This window comes from Phlebotomus papatasi, chromosome 2 (assembly GCF_024763615.1).
Source record: "Phlebotomus papatasi isolate M1 chromosome 2, Ppap_2.1, whole genome shotgun sequence".
Classification (NCBI taxonomy): domain Eukaryota; kingdom Metazoa; phylum Arthropoda; class Insecta; order Diptera; family Psychodidae; genus Phlebotomus; species Phlebotomus papatasi.
The window spans coordinates 101,109,668-101,128,873 of record NC_077223.1 but is presented as its reverse complement, the minus strand read 5'-3'; the positions used below and the strand labels follow the sequence as shown (position 1 = coordinate 101,128,873).

At 32.7% G+C, this 19,206-nt stretch overlaps 1 protein-coding gene across 1 annotated transcript in view; it reads left to right on the top strand.

The window, feature by feature from the left end:
- Positions 1–909: 909 nt before the first annotated feature.
- The window catches only part of LOC129800426 (epidermal growth factor receptor), a 197,486-nt gene continuing 179,189 nt past the window's right edge, over positions 910–19,206 (top strand). The window contains exon 1 of the mRNA XM_055844781.1: positions 910–1,651. Coding sequence (XP_055700756.1) covers positions 1,564–1,651 — 88 coding nt within the window. The 5' untranslated portion in view covers positions 910–1,563. The remainder of the gene's footprint in view (positions 1,652–19,206) is intronic.

Genomic DNA, 19,206 nt, shown 5'->3' with positions numbered 1-19,206 from the left:
ATATGCTGCAAGCCAATTTCACGATTTTTAATCAAAAATATCTAAGCTCAGGAATTAATTGAGGTCCTACAAAAAATATCTTACATTTGGACATCCTTATAGTTTGTAATCATCCACAAGAATCGGATTTTTATCAGTTCTGAATAATTAAAAAACATTGTTTTTCATAGAATATGCATATGCTTCTTTGGGTACTACAGTCCCAAAAGAGACGAAAGAGTTAAAGCGTTAAATGGATGGAACCTACAGACTACTTATGTTCCTATTTTAATTTCGCTTACTATGCTACGGTATTTAAAATTAGTGGATTGCAATAACATTAAATTAAGTACTTATTAAGTACTTAATAAGTACTTTATTTGTTAGCTGAGTGATTTTCTTGAACAAGATAACTGTTTAGCAGCTTTTTGAAGAGTTTTGTGATCATTCAGAACTGTTTCCAGTAATCTTTTATGATATACAAAATGGAAGTCATCTTTTTGAATTCAAAGTCGAGTATGAACTTCTTACTGATTTATTAGTCTAAATCAGCTCATCAGCAGCCATTAGGGGAAAGCGCGCTACCTTCGGATGCTTTATGCTTCGCGCAAATCATTTCTTTCAATGTGTTGTAAAAATTGAATTGTCCGAAACTTGAGCCGTTCGAAGGTAGTTCGCTTTCCCCTACTGATCTCCCAGAATACAATGACTTATTAACAGCTTTTTGGAGACTTTGTAAATCTTTTATATCTGTAGATCAAAGTTATAAAAAAGTTTTGAATCCAACGTCTATAAAACTTGAAAGATAAAGCAGAAGTTTTTGGTTGAAAGCTTCTGTTTAAGTACCGATAACCACCGCTGGTGAAAGCTTCGGCGCTGCAGTCCCTGAAATGCGGGGTTGGCGCACTTGTTACTTGGCGCGATGCCGTCATTCGTTGTTGGTCTCTGAGCTGCGTGAGTTGTTCTTCTTTGTTGTCCATCTCGTGTTTTTGTTTACCAATTCTTCAGTGGTAAAGCGCGTTTGGTGCAATTTCTGTGCAAGTGCGAAAAATCCACGGAGGATTTTATCAATCCACCTGACATCCAAGTGAATTTTCTGACCTACAGAGAAACTACTTCATCTGTTCTGGAAAAGATGAAATAATAGTGGATTATTTCTTTGGGTGTGTTGTGATCGAGAAAAGAGTTCTACTTTTTGTTCCATCCAGAAAACTTCTCACCAAACTTTCCGTGAGAGAGTGAACAAGAAAGGGAGAAATAAAAAAAAGAATTGGAGATAGAAAAGGTGCCTATGTGTTTTTTTTATTATATTTAGTTTTTTTTTTTAGTAACAATTGCAAGATAATATTGTGAATAATAAAACATAGTGTAGAGCGATCTTGAAAAGATTTATAGTGGCTGTAAAATGTGCTTTTTGCGTGTGTTGTGTATTGTGCCACTTGAGTGTCAATAGTGCAAGTTTTCACTTGGAAAAAAAAGTAGTTAAATAAAAGGTTTCTGTGCAAAATTACGAAATATCGGTGCGATAGAGAAAGTTCAGGTGTTTTGGGGAGAATTAGCCAAACGACCAAAACCGGAGATAAAATGACGGATTACCGATCACTCTGCGTTTTGGCGATTTTTCTCGTTGCTGGAAAATGTGCGGCTTTCATTGAGGAGCAGGATATGAAAGGTAAGAGGATACATTTTCCCGCCAAAAGAAAAACCCAATGCCCAAGCAATTTGCATTCGATCCCGAGATCGCTGGACAAGTGCCAAGATTGCGACGCTGTAGTGGAAAGATCACTGATCCCACTTCTGATATTTCAGCTCATGAATGCTCAACAAATTCCCTGAATAATCAGAATTCATTCCAAAGATCAATTTGAGACATTTGCCTCCGAACTTGGAGGTGTTTCCCACCCATCTTGACATTTTATAACAAATGTTTTTTTGGCGCAAAAAGTCACGTTTGTGATCGTGGAATATTTCTGAGAACTTTCTCAAATCACGTCTATTTGTGAGACTCCTAAAAATTCTTGTTAAATGTGATAAGCCGAGTTATTTATGATCAGCAATTTTTTAACTGCTTACTCTTGCGATTTTTTTTCTGGCATCTTCATCACGATCTTGCCAGAGCATCGTAATTTTTTAAACTACATTTAGTATTCTGAGATAAAGCCTTGATTTATTTTTCTAAAAATCTCATAAATACTCCTAACTTGATAAGAGGTGAAGGATCTTTGAGAGTTTTGTCGTACGCTTCGCTGGGAAGAAACAAAAGAAACTAATAAAAAACTTGTCGTTTGACTGGTTTTGTGAAATTATTTGTTCTAAAATCAATTTGTTTGTTTTTTCGATGGAAGTTCATTAAACAATTTCATAGATAAGAGATTTACTTGGTGAAAGAAAGTTTTTGTTACGATCACTGATCTTCAGTTATTTGAGAGATCATTTTTCTGATAAGAGAGAAACTGTTAGAGATTTACTGAATTAAATTAAATGATAAAGACATCGTCGCTTAAATGGACTATTGCCGTAACTGTAATATATCGATTATATCATGCTTTAGTTAAGAAAAACAATTTATAAAAAAGGTATATACATCTAAATAGATAGTAGTTATTAAGTTCAGAAACAATTTAAACCCAAAAATCATAAAAAGGAGGATACAACAACAAACAATTGATAAAAACAACGTTGTACTTTATAAAATTGATTGATAAGAATATCTTGGCTTGTATCAGCAACTGTACTAAAACTACTTGTCATTTTAATATAATTTTTCTGAAAGGTTAACTCTGTAAATGGCGCAAATATCAAAAGCATAACAACCAATTTGTTGTTAATGCAACATAATAGGGGAAAGTGAGGCACCTCTGAAGGTGGGATACCTTTGAAATTGGGATTTTTCATCCATTTTCGAATAAAATTGAGCCTTATAGTGATATAATTTAGCTGTACAAACAGATTGAAAAGCTAAATTACATTATGATGTTCCTCAGTTCCACTTAAACACTGGAGAAAAATCCCAATTTCAAAGGTGCCCCACTTCCTCCTACTAAAAATACTTTTTAGGGTAGAGTCAGCCCTTTTCGCCATGTACAGTGGGTGTCAAAAGTTTGTTACGGCTTGTATGTTTGGGAAACCAGGTGGAAAAAAGATAGAAAAAAATACTTTTTAAAATTTTTCCTTTTGCAAATTGGTTGCCTGTCATCCGTAGATCTTATATATGTATTTTATAAATTATCATAAATCTTATTTCATATGAAAAATAATTGTTTACCAAATGTTGATTTTTTTTTGCGTCAAAAGTTTGTTACGTCAATTGGAAAAGTACCTCAAAAAGATGAAATGCGTGCAACTAACTTCTTTTAATGCAGTTATATTTTAAAGTTATGTCATTTGATAAGAAAATTGTACATTCACACATTTTTAAAATTTTCAATGGTCAATATATGCATATAAACAAAATGATAAATAATAAGAAACAAAATGTTTTTTTGTTAATTTAAAATTTAGGCCAAAATAGCAAGTTACAAAAATTTAAAAAAAGAGAAATTGTTCAGAAACACTCCCGGAATGAATCTGCGTCATAAATTTTCGGTATGAATGGAAAATCCCTACAGGATGTACATAAAATGGTCAAAATTTATGTTGAAAAAATATAAGTATATGTGGAAAACACTACTGGCCAGACACAGGGTTTGATTCAGATGGTTTATAACTGTATTATAAGTATCTCTGATAGTGACCCCATGATATCTGTTCCATAAATTCAGAGTCAGTTGATTACCGAAGGCATACAGGTCGCTACTATTACTAAAATCAAGATGAAATTGAAAAAAATGTCGAGAATGGTTGACTGACTTACGGGATTTCATGGGTAAGCAAGTCCAATATGATTAAAAAGTTGTATTTCTACTTAAAACACGTTAAAAAGTTAATTTGCAACATTTTATCCACATTAGTCTTGCCTACCCGTAAAATTTTAAGGACCATTCAAACATTCTCACGATCTTTTGGAATTTCATATTGACTTTTGTAACAGTAGCGACCTGTATGCCTTCGGTAACCAACTGACTCTGAATTTTTGGAACAGATATCATGGGGTCACTATCAGAGATACTTACAATGCAGTTATAAACCTTCTGAGTCAAACCCTGTGTCTGGCCAGTAGCATTTTCCACATGTACTTATATTTTATCACAATGAATTTTGGCGATTTTATGTGCATCCTGTAGAGATTTTCCATTCATACCGAAAATTTATGACGCAGATTTATTCCGGGAGTGTTTCTGAACAATTTCTCTTCTTTTAAGTTTTTGAAACTTGCTATTTTGGCCTAAATTTTAAATTAACAAAAATCATTTTATTTCTTATTATTTATCATTTTGTTTATATGCATATATTAACCACTGAAAATTTAAAAAAAGTGCGAATGTACTATTTTCTTATTAAATGACATAACTTTAAAATATAACTGGATTAAAAGATGTTAGTCGCACGCATTTCATCTTTTTGAGGTATTTTTCCTGTGGAGAATTACCTGTGGTAAACAATAATTTCTCTGTGATAGGATTCTGTGATATCTAATACCCTCTTCTTCCTGCCCAGTTTACCTATAAATATATTGTGGTGTTATAAATCTGTCAGGGACTGTGTGTTTCTTGGGCTTCCTTCTACCGTTTGTGATATTCACGTACCTGGAAATATATATTCCTTTATTAAATGTATTCAAGTGATCCGGAACGTAGGCGGCTGGCTTTTCCAGAAGAATTTTCCTTGATGACCGCCTAATGCCCTTCACCAAGTGCACCACAGCAGAAAAACACAATTATCACCTTCACCAATTATTTATTTACACCAACTTCTCCACTATTAGACTGAACACAGTTTAACTCTACGTCACTGTCGTTTTTCTGTATTTTAAAGTTAATATTTTTATAAAAATTCACTAAATAAACTGATAACTTTTCTCCTCACGTCTCTTTACAAAAATCAAGTCTTACGTAATGCCAAAGATCCCGCTCATTTCCCCTACTTTCCAGCTGATCTTATTCACCACTTTTTCCTCTTTCTCTCTCCCTCCATGCATGTTCAAAATCCAACCGTCTTTTGTCTCTCACCTTTAAGAGGTCTTATAGAATGGAAATTCTATACATTTCCAATAGACGTAACAAACTTTTGACGCAAAAAAATAATCAACATTTGGCAAACAATTATTTTTCATATGAAATAAGATTTATGATAATTTATAAAATACATATATAAGATCTACGGATGACAGGCAACCAATTTGCAAAAAGAAAAATTTTAAAAAGTATTTTTTTCTATCTTTTTTTCCACTTGGTTTCCTGAAAATACAAGCCGTAACAAACTTTTGACACCCACTGTAAGCACTTTTTCGCCACCTAATATAAAACAACTAATTTAAGGCATTTAAGAAAAAGTAGCATTTCAACACTCATAACATGTTCTGTTCTAATATCCCGATACGTTATTACGTCTCTTAATTAATTGAAATTCGTTTTAAAACAGGTGGCGAAAAGTACTGAAACAAGAATAATTGGGGAAAATGCATATTTTTTAATGAGATTCTCTAAAATTTTCGAGACGTATCCTAGTTATATAGATAGATATTGCTTCAAAGTATCTTTATACAAAAAATCATTTTAGTCTGACAAAAATATCACACCTTACGAGGCCCCTAAAGCTTAATGGTGGCGAAAAGTACTGACTCTACCCTATATAAAATTTACCATACAATAGTAAATTATCAAATAAAATTATAAAATTCAGCATTAAAATTTTAGGGGAATGTAGGCATGGTTGGCACACAGTGAACTTTTAAACCTCCAAATGGCAGAAATTCTTTTAAATATTTTATTTAATTAAAGATTTCTATCGAAAAACACAAATCGACTTTTAAGATGCGATTTATCTCAGAATTAAAGGAATATTTTATAGCCATCTTTATCATACATAAAATTAATCGAAAACTCGTCGAAATTCGAAATCAATAGATGACTGCAGAATCTCACGCTGTCAAACTCTTTCGTTCAATTTTTAATTCAACGAAAGTTTTACAATCTAGAGAATTTCAATTTCAATAAAATTCATTTGTCAGATGAATGTTAATTTAAATCTGTCAAATTTTCTTGCTCACAAATTTATTAAAAACACTGCTGAACTTTAGTTTTCGTACAAGAAACGCTTAGTTTAGTTAGTCATCAGGAAGCAGTAAGTTATGTACAATTTCATTTGTCTTTTTCTTCATTACTATGGAATTTATTGAGTTAATTTTAGTATCGCAGCTGTCAAAACACGATTCATCGATTAGGGTTGCCATAGAATATCTGCAGGATTTTGCATACTTTTTATTTTTGACAAGAAAATTCAATTTCAATTTGATAGAAAGAGACAAACAAATTTTATCCTTGATTAAAAACCCAAAGACACAATTTCAATAGAATGAAGTAGACTTAATCCTCAAAAATATTTAAGAAAGGAAATTTGTGCAAAGAATTTCTGATTCTTCATCGAATGCTTAAAGTAGATTTCAGTTTAGGTAGAGTCACAGATTAATTGTACAAGCTAAATAATATCGAGGATAAGCCTGAGTATATTTGAGGTCTAAGGATCTGAAATCACTTCTAAACTTTTCAATTTTCCACTAATTTATAATTCTACAGATTGATTTCATTTTACGATGGTTGAACTAAAATTCATCGATTTGGTATGGGATAAGGGACAGACGTAATTTACCAAAAACAATAATCCGGTGATCGTCGGATGGGAAAGTTCAGGCCAGAATAAAAAAAAAACTTTTATTTCCCAGAGCTTTCGGTGCTCGAAAATGTCAGGTTTCTGGTGCTTTGCATTTCTTGGGAGCCGAATTCTGAATTGTTAACAAATTGGGTACATCGATTAAGGTTTCCAGAAGTAATCAGTAGTTTTTTCTAAATCTCTTTCTATGGTCTTAAAAAGGATTTTTACATATTTAAGTTAAATCTTTCTGACTCCTGTACATCTTTTAGGATAGAAAACTCATTGAGATCAAAATTCACATGCCTATCTTTATCAAACGTTTTGCATATGTCTATCCCATTCATTTGGTCTCGAAAATAAATAGAATTATGTTGAATTTGTTGTGATAAATAGAAAAAAATAGTGCAAGAAAGTGACTTAGACTCTTGTAAAACTCGTGGGAAAGAAAAGAATGTGAATTTTGTCTTCATGAAATTTTCCTAATCTAGAAGATGTTCAGGAGCCATTATATTGCAAATATTTCTTATATATCCTTTATTTTTATTTATCTCCTGTTTATTGAACCTAATGGCTTCGGCACACCTTTTAGATCAGGAAAATTTCCTGTAATCGAAATCCACATCCGTAATCTTCTTCTTCTTCTGTACATCATAAGAAATTCAATTTAGTTCAATCCACTTTTGAGAAAGAAACAGATGCGAATTTTGATTTCATGAAATTATACCAAGCTAAAAGTTGTGCCAGAGGCATAAATTTTAATTTACATTTTTATGGCTCTGGCACACCTATTAGATTAGGAAGATTTCATATAGTCAAAATTCACATCCCTTTCCTTTTTAAAAGCTTTTCTTATGTCTATCCTACTCTTTCGCACTCTTCTTCTTCTTTTAAGTATCACAACAAATTAAATATAGTTCAGTCCAATTTTGAGACTGAAAGATTGGAACAGACTTATGCAAATCTTTTGAGAAATAAAGAATTTTGATTTCATGAAATTATACCGAGCTAAAAGGTGTGCCAGAGGTTTTAGGGCTCTAACATATTTTTTAGATTAGAAAAATTTCATGAAATCAAAATTCAGATCTCTTTCTTTCTCAAAAATTCAGCATATGTCTATCCTATTGAATTCACACTCTTCTTCTTCTTTTGTACTTCACAATAAATTCAATTCAAACGTTTGAGAAAGAAAAGGTTTTAAATTTAGATTTCATGAAACTTTTTCTTATCTAAAGGATGTACCGGTACCATTAAGTTCGTCTCCTCGACCGTGATGATCTTCAATACTTAAGATCACAAACCATTTTCTTCATCGTCCGAAATCTATGGAATTTTTGAATTCCTTTCAAATATTTATTATTTATTTGTATTTTACATAATTCTCTAATTCTATTCTCATGTGCTCTTCTAGCTCGTTTGAGTCTTCTATTCAGTTTTGATCCATAAATTATAACGACTTAGGATGTTTTTTTTTTATTCTTTTGTACTATTTTTTCGAAAAATAATCTGGCTTTTTTAAAGATTTTGATATATAATTAATAGTTAGTTTCCTCTTTGCATGTTAATATATAAAAATACTTATTAAAAATTCGCGATCTTGCGATCTTTCCCTCGATTTGGCTGATCGCACTTACGATCATAAAAAGCCCCCTCCATAACTGAAATTTTTATGCCAAGCTGCATTTAATCCGGAAAAAATCCCCGAACATTATAATGCATTCTTGGAATTTGAGACTTTGGGTCTGGTCCTCTTGATCGCTTTATTTAAGCCCATCCTGATGGACTTAAGACGTCGATTGGGGCTTGTGTAATCTCCCAGAAGCATCAGACGACCGTCTGAGGAGAATTCAAATGTGAGATTGTCAAATTGAGGATTTCTTTCACGTTCTTGAGCTCAGAGATCGTGAGGCGTTTCCCAGCTCTTTTGGGATTGCTTTTTTTGTTGCACCATGGATTATGCTGTGGGAAGGATCTTGGAGATTGTCACGCAGATGATTAGAGAGTGTGAATGAGGCGAGAGGCCACAAGAAAAGTCTGTCTCAGAGTGATTAGTGTTCCGTGACGTAGTTTATCTTATCAGTATTTTTTTTCCTTTTTTGAAATTTGAATTTTTTGAATTCACACATCCAACTGATAAGGAACAAAGAGGTGCTGATTTGTTTGGAAATTTGTGGAGGAGTGAATGGAATGCCAATAGTTGTGAGTGTATGCACGAAATATAAATCCATCCAAGGTTTCAGGTGCGCGATCACGGTAAGAAAAATGAATGGTAGAAAAAGGTGATGCCATCGTTTATGGACAACTCTGTGTGAAATTCAATCAGAAACCTGTTTGCTCTCTGCACACCAACAGTCCGGAGCCCAATACAAGAGATGGCTTCAAAGAAATCGCAGCCCAACACAGAGTCAATCTTTTGATCCAAGACGGAGTCTGTGGAGAGGCTTTTTCATTCATGGGAAGCTGCAGCAGCAGCCAACAAATGGACCAAAGACCTCATCGTCCCTCCCTCCAAGTCTCTTTCCAAAGCAACTCTTGCGATCGCTGATCTCGTGTGGAGTGAATTTTAGTGTTTGGATTGAAAATCGAGAAATTCGACTTTAGGTCTCTCCCCAAGATAGTGAAACATGAAAATCTACTTGTTGGATAGCAAATAGAGGGCGAAAGCGTTCGCATTTTAAGCTGATCGAACTCTAATGGTGATCTAATAGTGATCTTATTATGCACAGAAAAAAATTGAATAGCACAATTTGAATTTGAATTTCACAAAATTACTAATACAGTAGAGTCTCGCTATAGGCCATCGCTCTATAGTCCACAATTTATCGACCGTTGATTTCAAAACACTGATTTTATGTTAGGTTATGTTTTTTGTACGCAACAAGCATAATTATTTTAATATTTTTGGCAAACTTTATTAAGTAGTTGTGATAATTGTGATCCATAATGAAGAGAGCAAGGACAAGTACCACAATCGCAAAGAAAGTGGAAGCCGTCGAGCAATTTCAATACTAAAAGTCGTTGATAATTTTAAAAAATTACATGGACTATAGTGCGACCCAAGTGTCAAATCTGAAACCAAATATGGACTATAACGAGACTCTACTGTACCGCAAGCAATATCGAATTCCACTTTTCGACGATCTCTTCATAAGTTAAAATTGTCTCATGACGTTTCTAGCTTTTTCCCCTACCTATCTTAATCCTTCAAAAACATTTTTTTTATTTATTTAGAAAACACATCAACGATTTTTTTCATTTAGATACCTATGGCCATTAGACATCTATGACCGAAAAAATTGTTCACATCGTTCACATGAAATTTTCGAAGATTAAAGTTTGACTGCTCTGGAGGGGAATTCTGTAACCCTCTGGCAATACTATATGACAAATTGGGTTCGAATCTTAGGAGAGCTTTTTCAAAAATGCGATTCTGTAGCCGTGACATTGCCATTTCAGCTCACGTGGCATTGTCAGAAGTCACATATTTAAGATTTCTGGCAATTCAAATAACAATGAATGTTGTTAAACAAATCAACCAAGACGTACTGTATTTTCCTAAATTCATCAAGTAAAGGGATTTCATTAAAAATTCAATGAATTGCATTTTCGAACTCATATGATATGACAGAAAAGGCTCGAATGGCATTGTCAGGTTTCGAACTCATGCAATGCCACGAAAATTACAGAATTCCCCTACTGGAAGACCAAATTTCCAACTGATTTTGTTAAATTTCGATTTAGTTTCGTAAAGACGCCTATTATCGAAAAATTCTCAACTTCAAATTTTCGAAAGTCAAAATTCAAATCAGTGTGAAGGGCCTGTTTCTTAACCGATTTATTTAAATTTGGATTTTTTGGACAGATCTTGAAATTTCCATACCGGCTGTATCAGTTTCAACTAGCAATGAATCTATAGGGGAGACTGGGGCAAAAAGTCACAAAACGGATATTTCATTTTTTTACAAGCTACTCGAGCGTTTCAAAATTTCAAATTTAGCGCAGTTTTATAGGAAATTTTCCGCTCTACAACTTTGTGAAAGTAATATTTGGTAAGGAAACACGTTTATCAAGCCGATTTCTAAAAGGTAATTTTGTGACCATTCTCAAAAATGCTGGGGCAAATTTTGATTCGCTTCATTACGGGCTTCCATAAATTTGAAAAAATACCTAGAGGACATATTTTCATACAGAATTTATTCATCTACATCTTTGTAAAACACCGTTTTCTCTGCGAGAAAAGTGAGAAAACGAGGAAAGCGGTTTTCAAGCTATTTTAGAAAAAAAAACACACAAAAGTTTCTTTTCGTCGTGAGACATCAGAAATTGCTTCGATTTTTTGTTCCTTTTTGCTGTATACCTTTTGTTACTTTTTACCCCAAGTGGTCATTTTTAATACAAGGATTTTTGGAGAAAAAGAAACTTTTTTGAAATTCTAAAATAGATAGCGGGTTCGTATTCAAGAAATCCAAATTATTTAGGAAATATTCACCAGTGCATCAATTTTGGAAAATAAGTAGGTAATAATTGTTATCTTCTGCAAGGAGAATATTTCAAAAATAGGGCTAAAAATTTCGATATTTTTTATTTTCTAAATTCATTGTTCGAAATCTAAGAAACTTACGACATTGAAGAATATCTATGGAGGCTATCTATAGAAAAAATTGAGCCGCTATCTTCTTAACCTTGGAAGATATTGAATTTTGAATTTTTCGATTTGAACTTTATGCCCCAATCTCCCCTAGTCGTAATTAATTTGTCTTTCTTTAATATTTCTCTTGTTTTTGTTCGAAAGCTTGTTATCAGGGCAGATTTTAAACGGTAAGAGATATCGACTTTTGATCTTGACTTCATTTCGTCCATCCAAAACTATGTGTTCTGGATTATTTCGAAAACGGCCTCTACGATTAAGCTCAGGTGAACATTTCGTTCATTGTGTTTGTGGTACTCACGCCACAAGGTGATATCCTCTAATTCCAGGGAAATGATTAATAATAAACCAATATTATCTTTTAACTATATTTATTCCTTGCTCTCGTTCTGTCACATTCATAAACTCTTCAAATGTTAAATCATATATATATATATAAACCTGTCAAGGTACCACAGTGTTCATGATACGTCTGTTCGAAAACATGTCCAACATTGAATTTTCGAAGACTAACTTTCATCCATTCTGGAGAGCCTAATTCTAATTCGATTTAAATAAAATGAGATTTAATTTTGAATTTGGCTCCAGCAATTTCTTCCATTTTCGGATATGCTTTAAGAAATATCTAGGACTTACCAACACAATTCACTCCTTCTTTGATTTTTCAATGCGAATTTGGGATGTTCAAAAATTTTTGAGGACCTCTATCTCATGAGATACAAGATTCTGCAAAGCTAGGACACTTTGACAACTTTTCTTCGAAAACCTATTTTTTTAAATATAATTTAATTTATAAATTAAACAAAATGTCATTTACATTTAATAATCAACAGGCATACAGTACACTCTCTCAAATTCGGGCATTTGGGACTGAAATGTCAACCGAATTAGAGAGAAATTCGGGCGTCAAATTGTTTGAAATACAACGATTTTTTGTTTATCTGCATTTCTCATATTGATTTTGCATGCTCATTGCTATTATCAATTTCATGAAAACTTCTTAATAATGCAAAATCACATGAAAACTAAAACAAATCATGACGAATTTGAGCATATTTGCTTCATTTGATAATAATAACCGAATTTGGAAAATGTCAACAAACTTTTTTCGAATTTATCTGCCGCCCGAATTAAAATGTACCCCGATTTTAAAAGAGCCGAATTAGCGAGAGTGTACTGTATACTGTATCTCAAGAAATGATCAATTCAGAAAGTCACTCAACTCATTTACCCTTTGATTTCTATTTGTTCACGATCACTTCCCAAACAAGGTAAAAATCACTTCTCGCGATCCACTTGGACCAATTTGATCGATCTCTTGGAGAAAATTACCCCGCTTTTTGTCTCCGAGACCTCCTGCAAGATCCACTTAATGATCAAGCGAGATCGAACATGAAGAAAAATCAATGTGAACTTCTGATGTGGCCGAAACCTTTCTCTCCGCCTGCAAAATTGCCAATATTTAAAAAAAAAATTAAGAAGAGCCCTTTGGCCAACGGGTTCTTGATTGCGGCAAACGAGATTCGGTGATCGCCTCAGGGAGGACAAGAATTCTGTTCAGGTGACCCTTGAAGGCCACTCACAGAAGTTCTCAATTTAATCCAGGCATCAATTGTGTCAATTTCCATCCTGGAAATCATGAAATAAGAATCCGAAAAGAAACGCATTGCATCATTGTTGAGACTGTTTGGCAGTAAACATGATTTTTGGCTACATGGATTTTTCTTTTGCTCTCGAAAAAAAAGGAAGATCGCAAAAAACTGCAAGTCCTTTCAGGGTGGAATCCCATGGCCTTTTGTATCCACGAAAAGGAATCTTCAGGGGAAGAGAAGAATTTCTGACCAGATGTGTGGGAATTGGCTCTTTAAGGCTTCCTGCTGCTTTTTCTCTCCCTCAATTATATTCCACCATCATCCATTGATGAACTTTTTTTTGTGCCCATCTCTTTTGCATCAAGTTCCTGGGATGTTGCAATTCTTCTCTCAGGAAGATCATTCAGTGTCTATCAGAGACCATTGCAAATGAATTTTGAACACATGGTACCATCTCCTTTTGGCCAAAGGTATCTTAAGAATCTCATTCTTTCCCATATCTAAAAAATCTGGTATATTTCAGATTGATTTATTCGTGTGATTAATCATAAGAAATCTCATCCAATGTTTTAAGAAGCCAAAGTCATTAAGATCACCCACAATTTCATGGTGGGGCTTTTTTTGCAGAGTGATCTCTTAAGTGAAAAGCTATTTTTGTGTTTCGGTGAATTTACAGTGAGGGTTTTTTTTTGCATTATTTTTCATTAAATATGGGAGAATATAGAGAAAACTATCAATCATGGAGTTTTAATGAATAATCTTGAGGATTTTTTATTGTTTTAGAAAATGAGGTTATCTGTTCTTATTAAAATACATTCAATAAAAACGAATATTAAAAAAAGTTAAGTTACTTTGTACTTTTGAATATTGTTTGTCAAAGATACAGTAGTATTTCGAACAGTAGAAAATTAACATGTGCTTTTTACTATTCATTCAACATAATTAAAACAAATTTTAATTTATGTCCGTTTTACTCCGTAGTAGGTTGCTTATCAACGCTAAGACGGCAGTGGCCGTAGAATCACAAATCTAACTCAAGGCTAAATTAGGGGGAACTGAACCACCTTTGAATTGGACAACCTTTGAAATAAAAGAGATCATGTGACATCCAATTCCCAATTTATTCCAAAGTAGTGACAGGAAAAACTCCTGCCCCTACCTAGGCTTGAACACAGAACTCCTTACTGTCTAGGCGAGTACTCTAAACCACTGAGCTATGAGAGCACACCCAAGAAGCAAAATAGCTGCCTTATAGAACCAAGTATGAAACAAGTCTTTTAGTGCACTTTTAAAAGACTTTAAGTGCGAATTTTCTGTTGAAATTCCTATAGAAGCTCTTAAGATCCTTAAGAGTGCGCCACTTTACTTATAGTAATCTCAGTGATGGAACCAAGAGCGCTATAAGTAAATAAAAAGATTTTTTGTTCTATAGTGCCTTACTTAAGGAATTCTATAAGACTATATTAAGAGAAAATTGTTTCTTGGGCACGCTCTGACCATGTTTGCCAAAGACCTTTGTTAATTGTGAAATGTATTAATAAGCATATTTCCATTAACTTTTGATATTATATGAGACTGCAGCGCCTCTGGTGCCGGCCTCACAAACCTCATCAGTTTTAACCCTTTAAGGACGATTGGAACACCGGTGACCGGTGTCCCATAAAGAAAATAATTTTTCCTAACTACCTAAAGTTATTTTTTTCTTTTGTCTGTACGTAATTGTAAAGTAGAAGGTTGAAAGAATGTAGAATATTTTTTGCAAGTCTCTAGCTATTTGCTATGTAGTAAATATTTATGCTCAAAAATGGCGAATTTTTAAAATCTCAAATTCATTATTTATTTTATTTATTTTTTATACTTCCAATTTTTTATAAGCAAAACCCTTTTGGCAATAAAAACTACAATACTCATACGCAATATTTTTCATTAAAGCGAAAAATATTATTCATTGATATTGTCAGAAAAATTACTTAATTTTTTGGACTATTTTTGTCCCTATCGTTCATAGAAGCACAAAATACATCGAATCAGACTCTGTTGGACTTTCCAAAATATAAGACTTATCATTGATTATGTTTCTCAGTTTAATTTTTATTGTTGATTTTCGTTCCGTAAAAAGTGTCTCGTCGTTAAAGGGTTAAAGTGTTATATGCTCTTCCATTTAAATAAAAAAATAGGTATTGCCTGGACTACAGGCGTTACAATCAATTTAAGCTCGAATACGGAGCTTTTTTGTAATTTTTTGATTCCAGGGAACGAAAAAAGTTCATTGGTGCTTAAATTCACAAATTTTTGACTAAAATAAATAAACAAAATTACATAGACTTTCGTAATGACAAATTATTTGTTAATATTTTCACGAACATTGTTCATAACACGAGCAATCAACGAGCATTTTTTGTTGTTTTATAATTTTATTCGTAAATCCTGGTAAATACACAAAAATTGTTCGTAAAATTTTCATATTCGTTCGCAACCTTTCGTCAGACAAATAAAAATGTACGAATAAATGTTTGTAAAAGAGAAAAATGCTCGTCAACAGTGTTTGTAAAACATTACAAAACTGAAATGTTAAATTAAATTTTAAATTAGGGAGCTTATTGAAAGTAGTTGTGTAAAAACCTCTAATTAGGAATGGCAAAAAACAAACAAGCAGTAAAAAATTCAAAATGGGCAGTAAAAAATTAAAAATGAGCAGTAAATATGTAATTATGGTCAGTAAAAAACTTAAATCTTTAGAAAAACGGGTCTAATTTGTATATTTACCATCTAAAATTGTTGTAGATAGAATGAAAAGCCCCTTTATTTTCGATTTGCTATAATTTGGACGATAATATCATCGTTTCAAATTTTTTTGTTACTGCCAAGGTTACTGCTCAATTTTAACTTTTTACTGCTCATTTATACAATGGCATTAGGAATAGTGGCAGAAAGTATAATCAGGACAATAGATTGTACTTTTTAAACTAACGTTTGAATTCTATGCACAAAAAAACTACTTCGTAAAAATTGTTCGTAAATATTTGTGAATTCCCACTGGAAATTTACGAAACGTTTTTAAAAAAATTTGTAAAAGTTTGTCATTTTTTTTACAAATATTGTTCGTTGAATGATGACCTGACGAGTTTTTTTGTTCTTTTACAAATATTTTTTCGTATATTTTTGTTTATATGCCAAAGTTTACAAACAAATGACAAAATTTGACAAAAAAATTTCCGTGTGTTTGCGAATATTTACGAACAAATGTTTGTAAACAACAACACATTGTCCTTGAATGAGCATGTTACGAACAATGTTTGCGAAAAAGGTCCAAATTTTCACGAACTTTTTAGTTTATCACATTTCACGATTTACGAACTTTTTGTAAGTTCTCGGTAGTAATTCACAAACATTTACAAACAATTTTACGAAATAGTTTTTTCCTGTATGTGACAAATAAATTAGTCTTCTTAACAAATAATTTGTTAATTTCTAAATGAATTGTTCACAATACACAGATAGAGAAATATTTCGTAAAATTGTTTGTAAATGTTTGTGAATTCTCACTTGGGACTTACGAAGTTTTCGTAAATAGTACAACTAATTTTATAAACATTGTTTGTAACACAATAACTTGACGAGCATTTTTCTGTTTAACAAACATTTGTTCGTAAATGTTCGTACAAACAAAAGGAAAATTTTTCGACGAACAATTTTCTGTGTGTTCACAAACATTTACAAAAAATAGTTTTTTAAATAACAAAAAGTGTTACTATTCAGGTGATTTTATTACAGACAATGCTTGTGAAAAAGTACAAATTTTTACGAACTGTTTTGGGATTATACTGGAATAATTTTACTAAATATTTTTTTGTATAAATAAAAATTTATAACTAGGTAGGGGAAAGTGCCCATAATTGATACCATTGGCAGCTTCGTAATGACTAAATTTTCTATGTTTCACAATATATATGTGACTCATCGCGACCATATTTTAAAAACTATGAGAAAGTGGTCAGTTTTTAAAATATATTGCGGAGTCACATTTATTGAGAAACATAGGAAAAATTCAGTCATTACGAAGCTTCAAATGGTATCAAGCATGGGCACTTTCCCCTAATATGGAATTTTGGTAATTTTTTACATAATTATTTTCAATATACACTGTGTGTAATAACGTCCCCCACCGTCTTATTATTGATTGCCCGACCTTTTGATGAAACCGATGCGATAGAAAAGCTTGCCTATTTTTCTTAAATAATATCAACTGCTTCATTTAAATCTCTGTCCAAATCAGCGGAAAATCTTTCGATTAATAGTGAAGTATTTAGGGGGGAGTGGGGCATTTTGGAACTGGGGCAGTTTAAAAAAAAACTGGATCTTATCATGATATAATTTAGCTCCACTACAGTTGTGAAGCTTAATTGCAATATGATAAGACTCATTTCCATTTTGAAATAGGAGAAAAAAGTCCAATTTCAAAGGTGCCTCACTTTCCCCTATTTGTTCATTCCCTGCTTCACAAGTTTTCGCATTGAACTGTATTTGATCAGTGATCAAGTTTTTCTAATCTTTAGCAAAAGATATAAATTTTGCGTGTCACCAGGTGATCAAAGTGTTTCTTCTAACACCTGAGTTTCTCTAATGATTTCCTGCGTGGTTTTTTTTCTGCCATCTCAAAATATTCCTCAAACAGACAAATCCGTATTTTTGCCAAAAAATCACTGGAATATTTGTTGAACTATCCCTCCTAATAACCCTGGCGTCTATGAGTTATTTTTCCATCCTGTGGCCACTTCCTCAAGAAGCCCAATTTTTGCCTCAAGTTCATAATTTTCAGAAGAAAAAAACTCGCTGAATGGTTTTATGGCACGCACTTGAATATTTTAAAAAGAAACCAAGAAAAGTCTTTTGAATTTTAAAACCAAATACAGTCCTTGAAGTTTTTCGCTGACAATTATGTGAAATTGAGAGTTTTGTCCTAGAGCAAACAGCCCTTATCAAAGTTTTGTGGAACTGAATCAGCAAGTGGTTGTCGTATTTTATGTTCTTTTACCTGTTTGATTGTTTTTTCTTGTACGTCTCATTTGGACACTTGAGGGATAGTAAAATGTCGAGTGGCATCTCAAGAGACCAGAGGCAGTCCCTGGTAATGTTAGGGAACTTGGAACAGAGATTGCCAGAATGAAAGAGAGACGAGGAGACCCTCAAAAGGACAACGTGGCGAGGTTTTGTGTGATTGTTCAGGTAGCTCAAAGAGGGTGCAACAGCAAAAGGATTAGACCTTAATGGATATCCAACCTCCCTTGCAGAGAGGAGCAACTTGATGAGGAAATAAAGAGCATTTTGATTCTCTGTCACAGATTACACTACCACTTTGCATTCACTGGATTCGTCTCTGTTTATCTTAAAAAGGGTCTAGGGAGGGTCCTTCTGTTTGGAATCCACTCAAGAAGGCTTCTAACTTATGTTTTTTCGGGATTCTTTTGAAGAATTTAATGTTTACCTATTTAACAAAGACTACATCAAAATATTACGCAAAAACTTTGTTGTCTCAAGACGAAAAGAAATTTAATTCGTATTTTTATATAAAAATAAAACAATTACATAACGGAAAATTATTCAAAATTATGTCATGGTGACAGCTGCGATGACAACTCAAAATATGTCATTCTCTATCAATTCTTTTCAATGTCAAAATTTAACGAATTTATGGAATTGATTTGTTTAATCATTATGTTATTTAGATAAATAGATAGCAAAATTTTTTAAGGGCTGCGTGTTCCTTAAGAATAACTTTGAAGTATTACCAAGATAGGATGCTGGGGAACACGTCCATGATTTAATAAAAAAAAGGCATTGAATAAACGAGCAGTAAAAAGTCAAATTCGGTCAGCAAAAAAATCGAAATGATCAGTAAAAAATAAAAAAATGGTCAGCAAAAAATAAAAAAAGACAGCAAAAAGTTTAAAAAGATCAATAAAAAATTAAAAAAGAGCAGTACTTTATTAAAAGCGGTCAATAAAAAATTAAAAGTGGTCAGCAAAAAATTAAACATGATCAGTAAAAAGTAAAAGATGATCAGTAAAAAATTAAAAGTGGTCAGTAAAATATAAAAATCGGTCAGTAAAAAATTAAAAACGACGAAAAAATGACGAAACTAAAAATTTCGCAAAACAGAAAATTTCCCTTTGCCCCAAAGGACGAAACTAAAAACCTCCCAAAAACAGAAAATTTCCTTTCGTCCTGATAGGCGATACT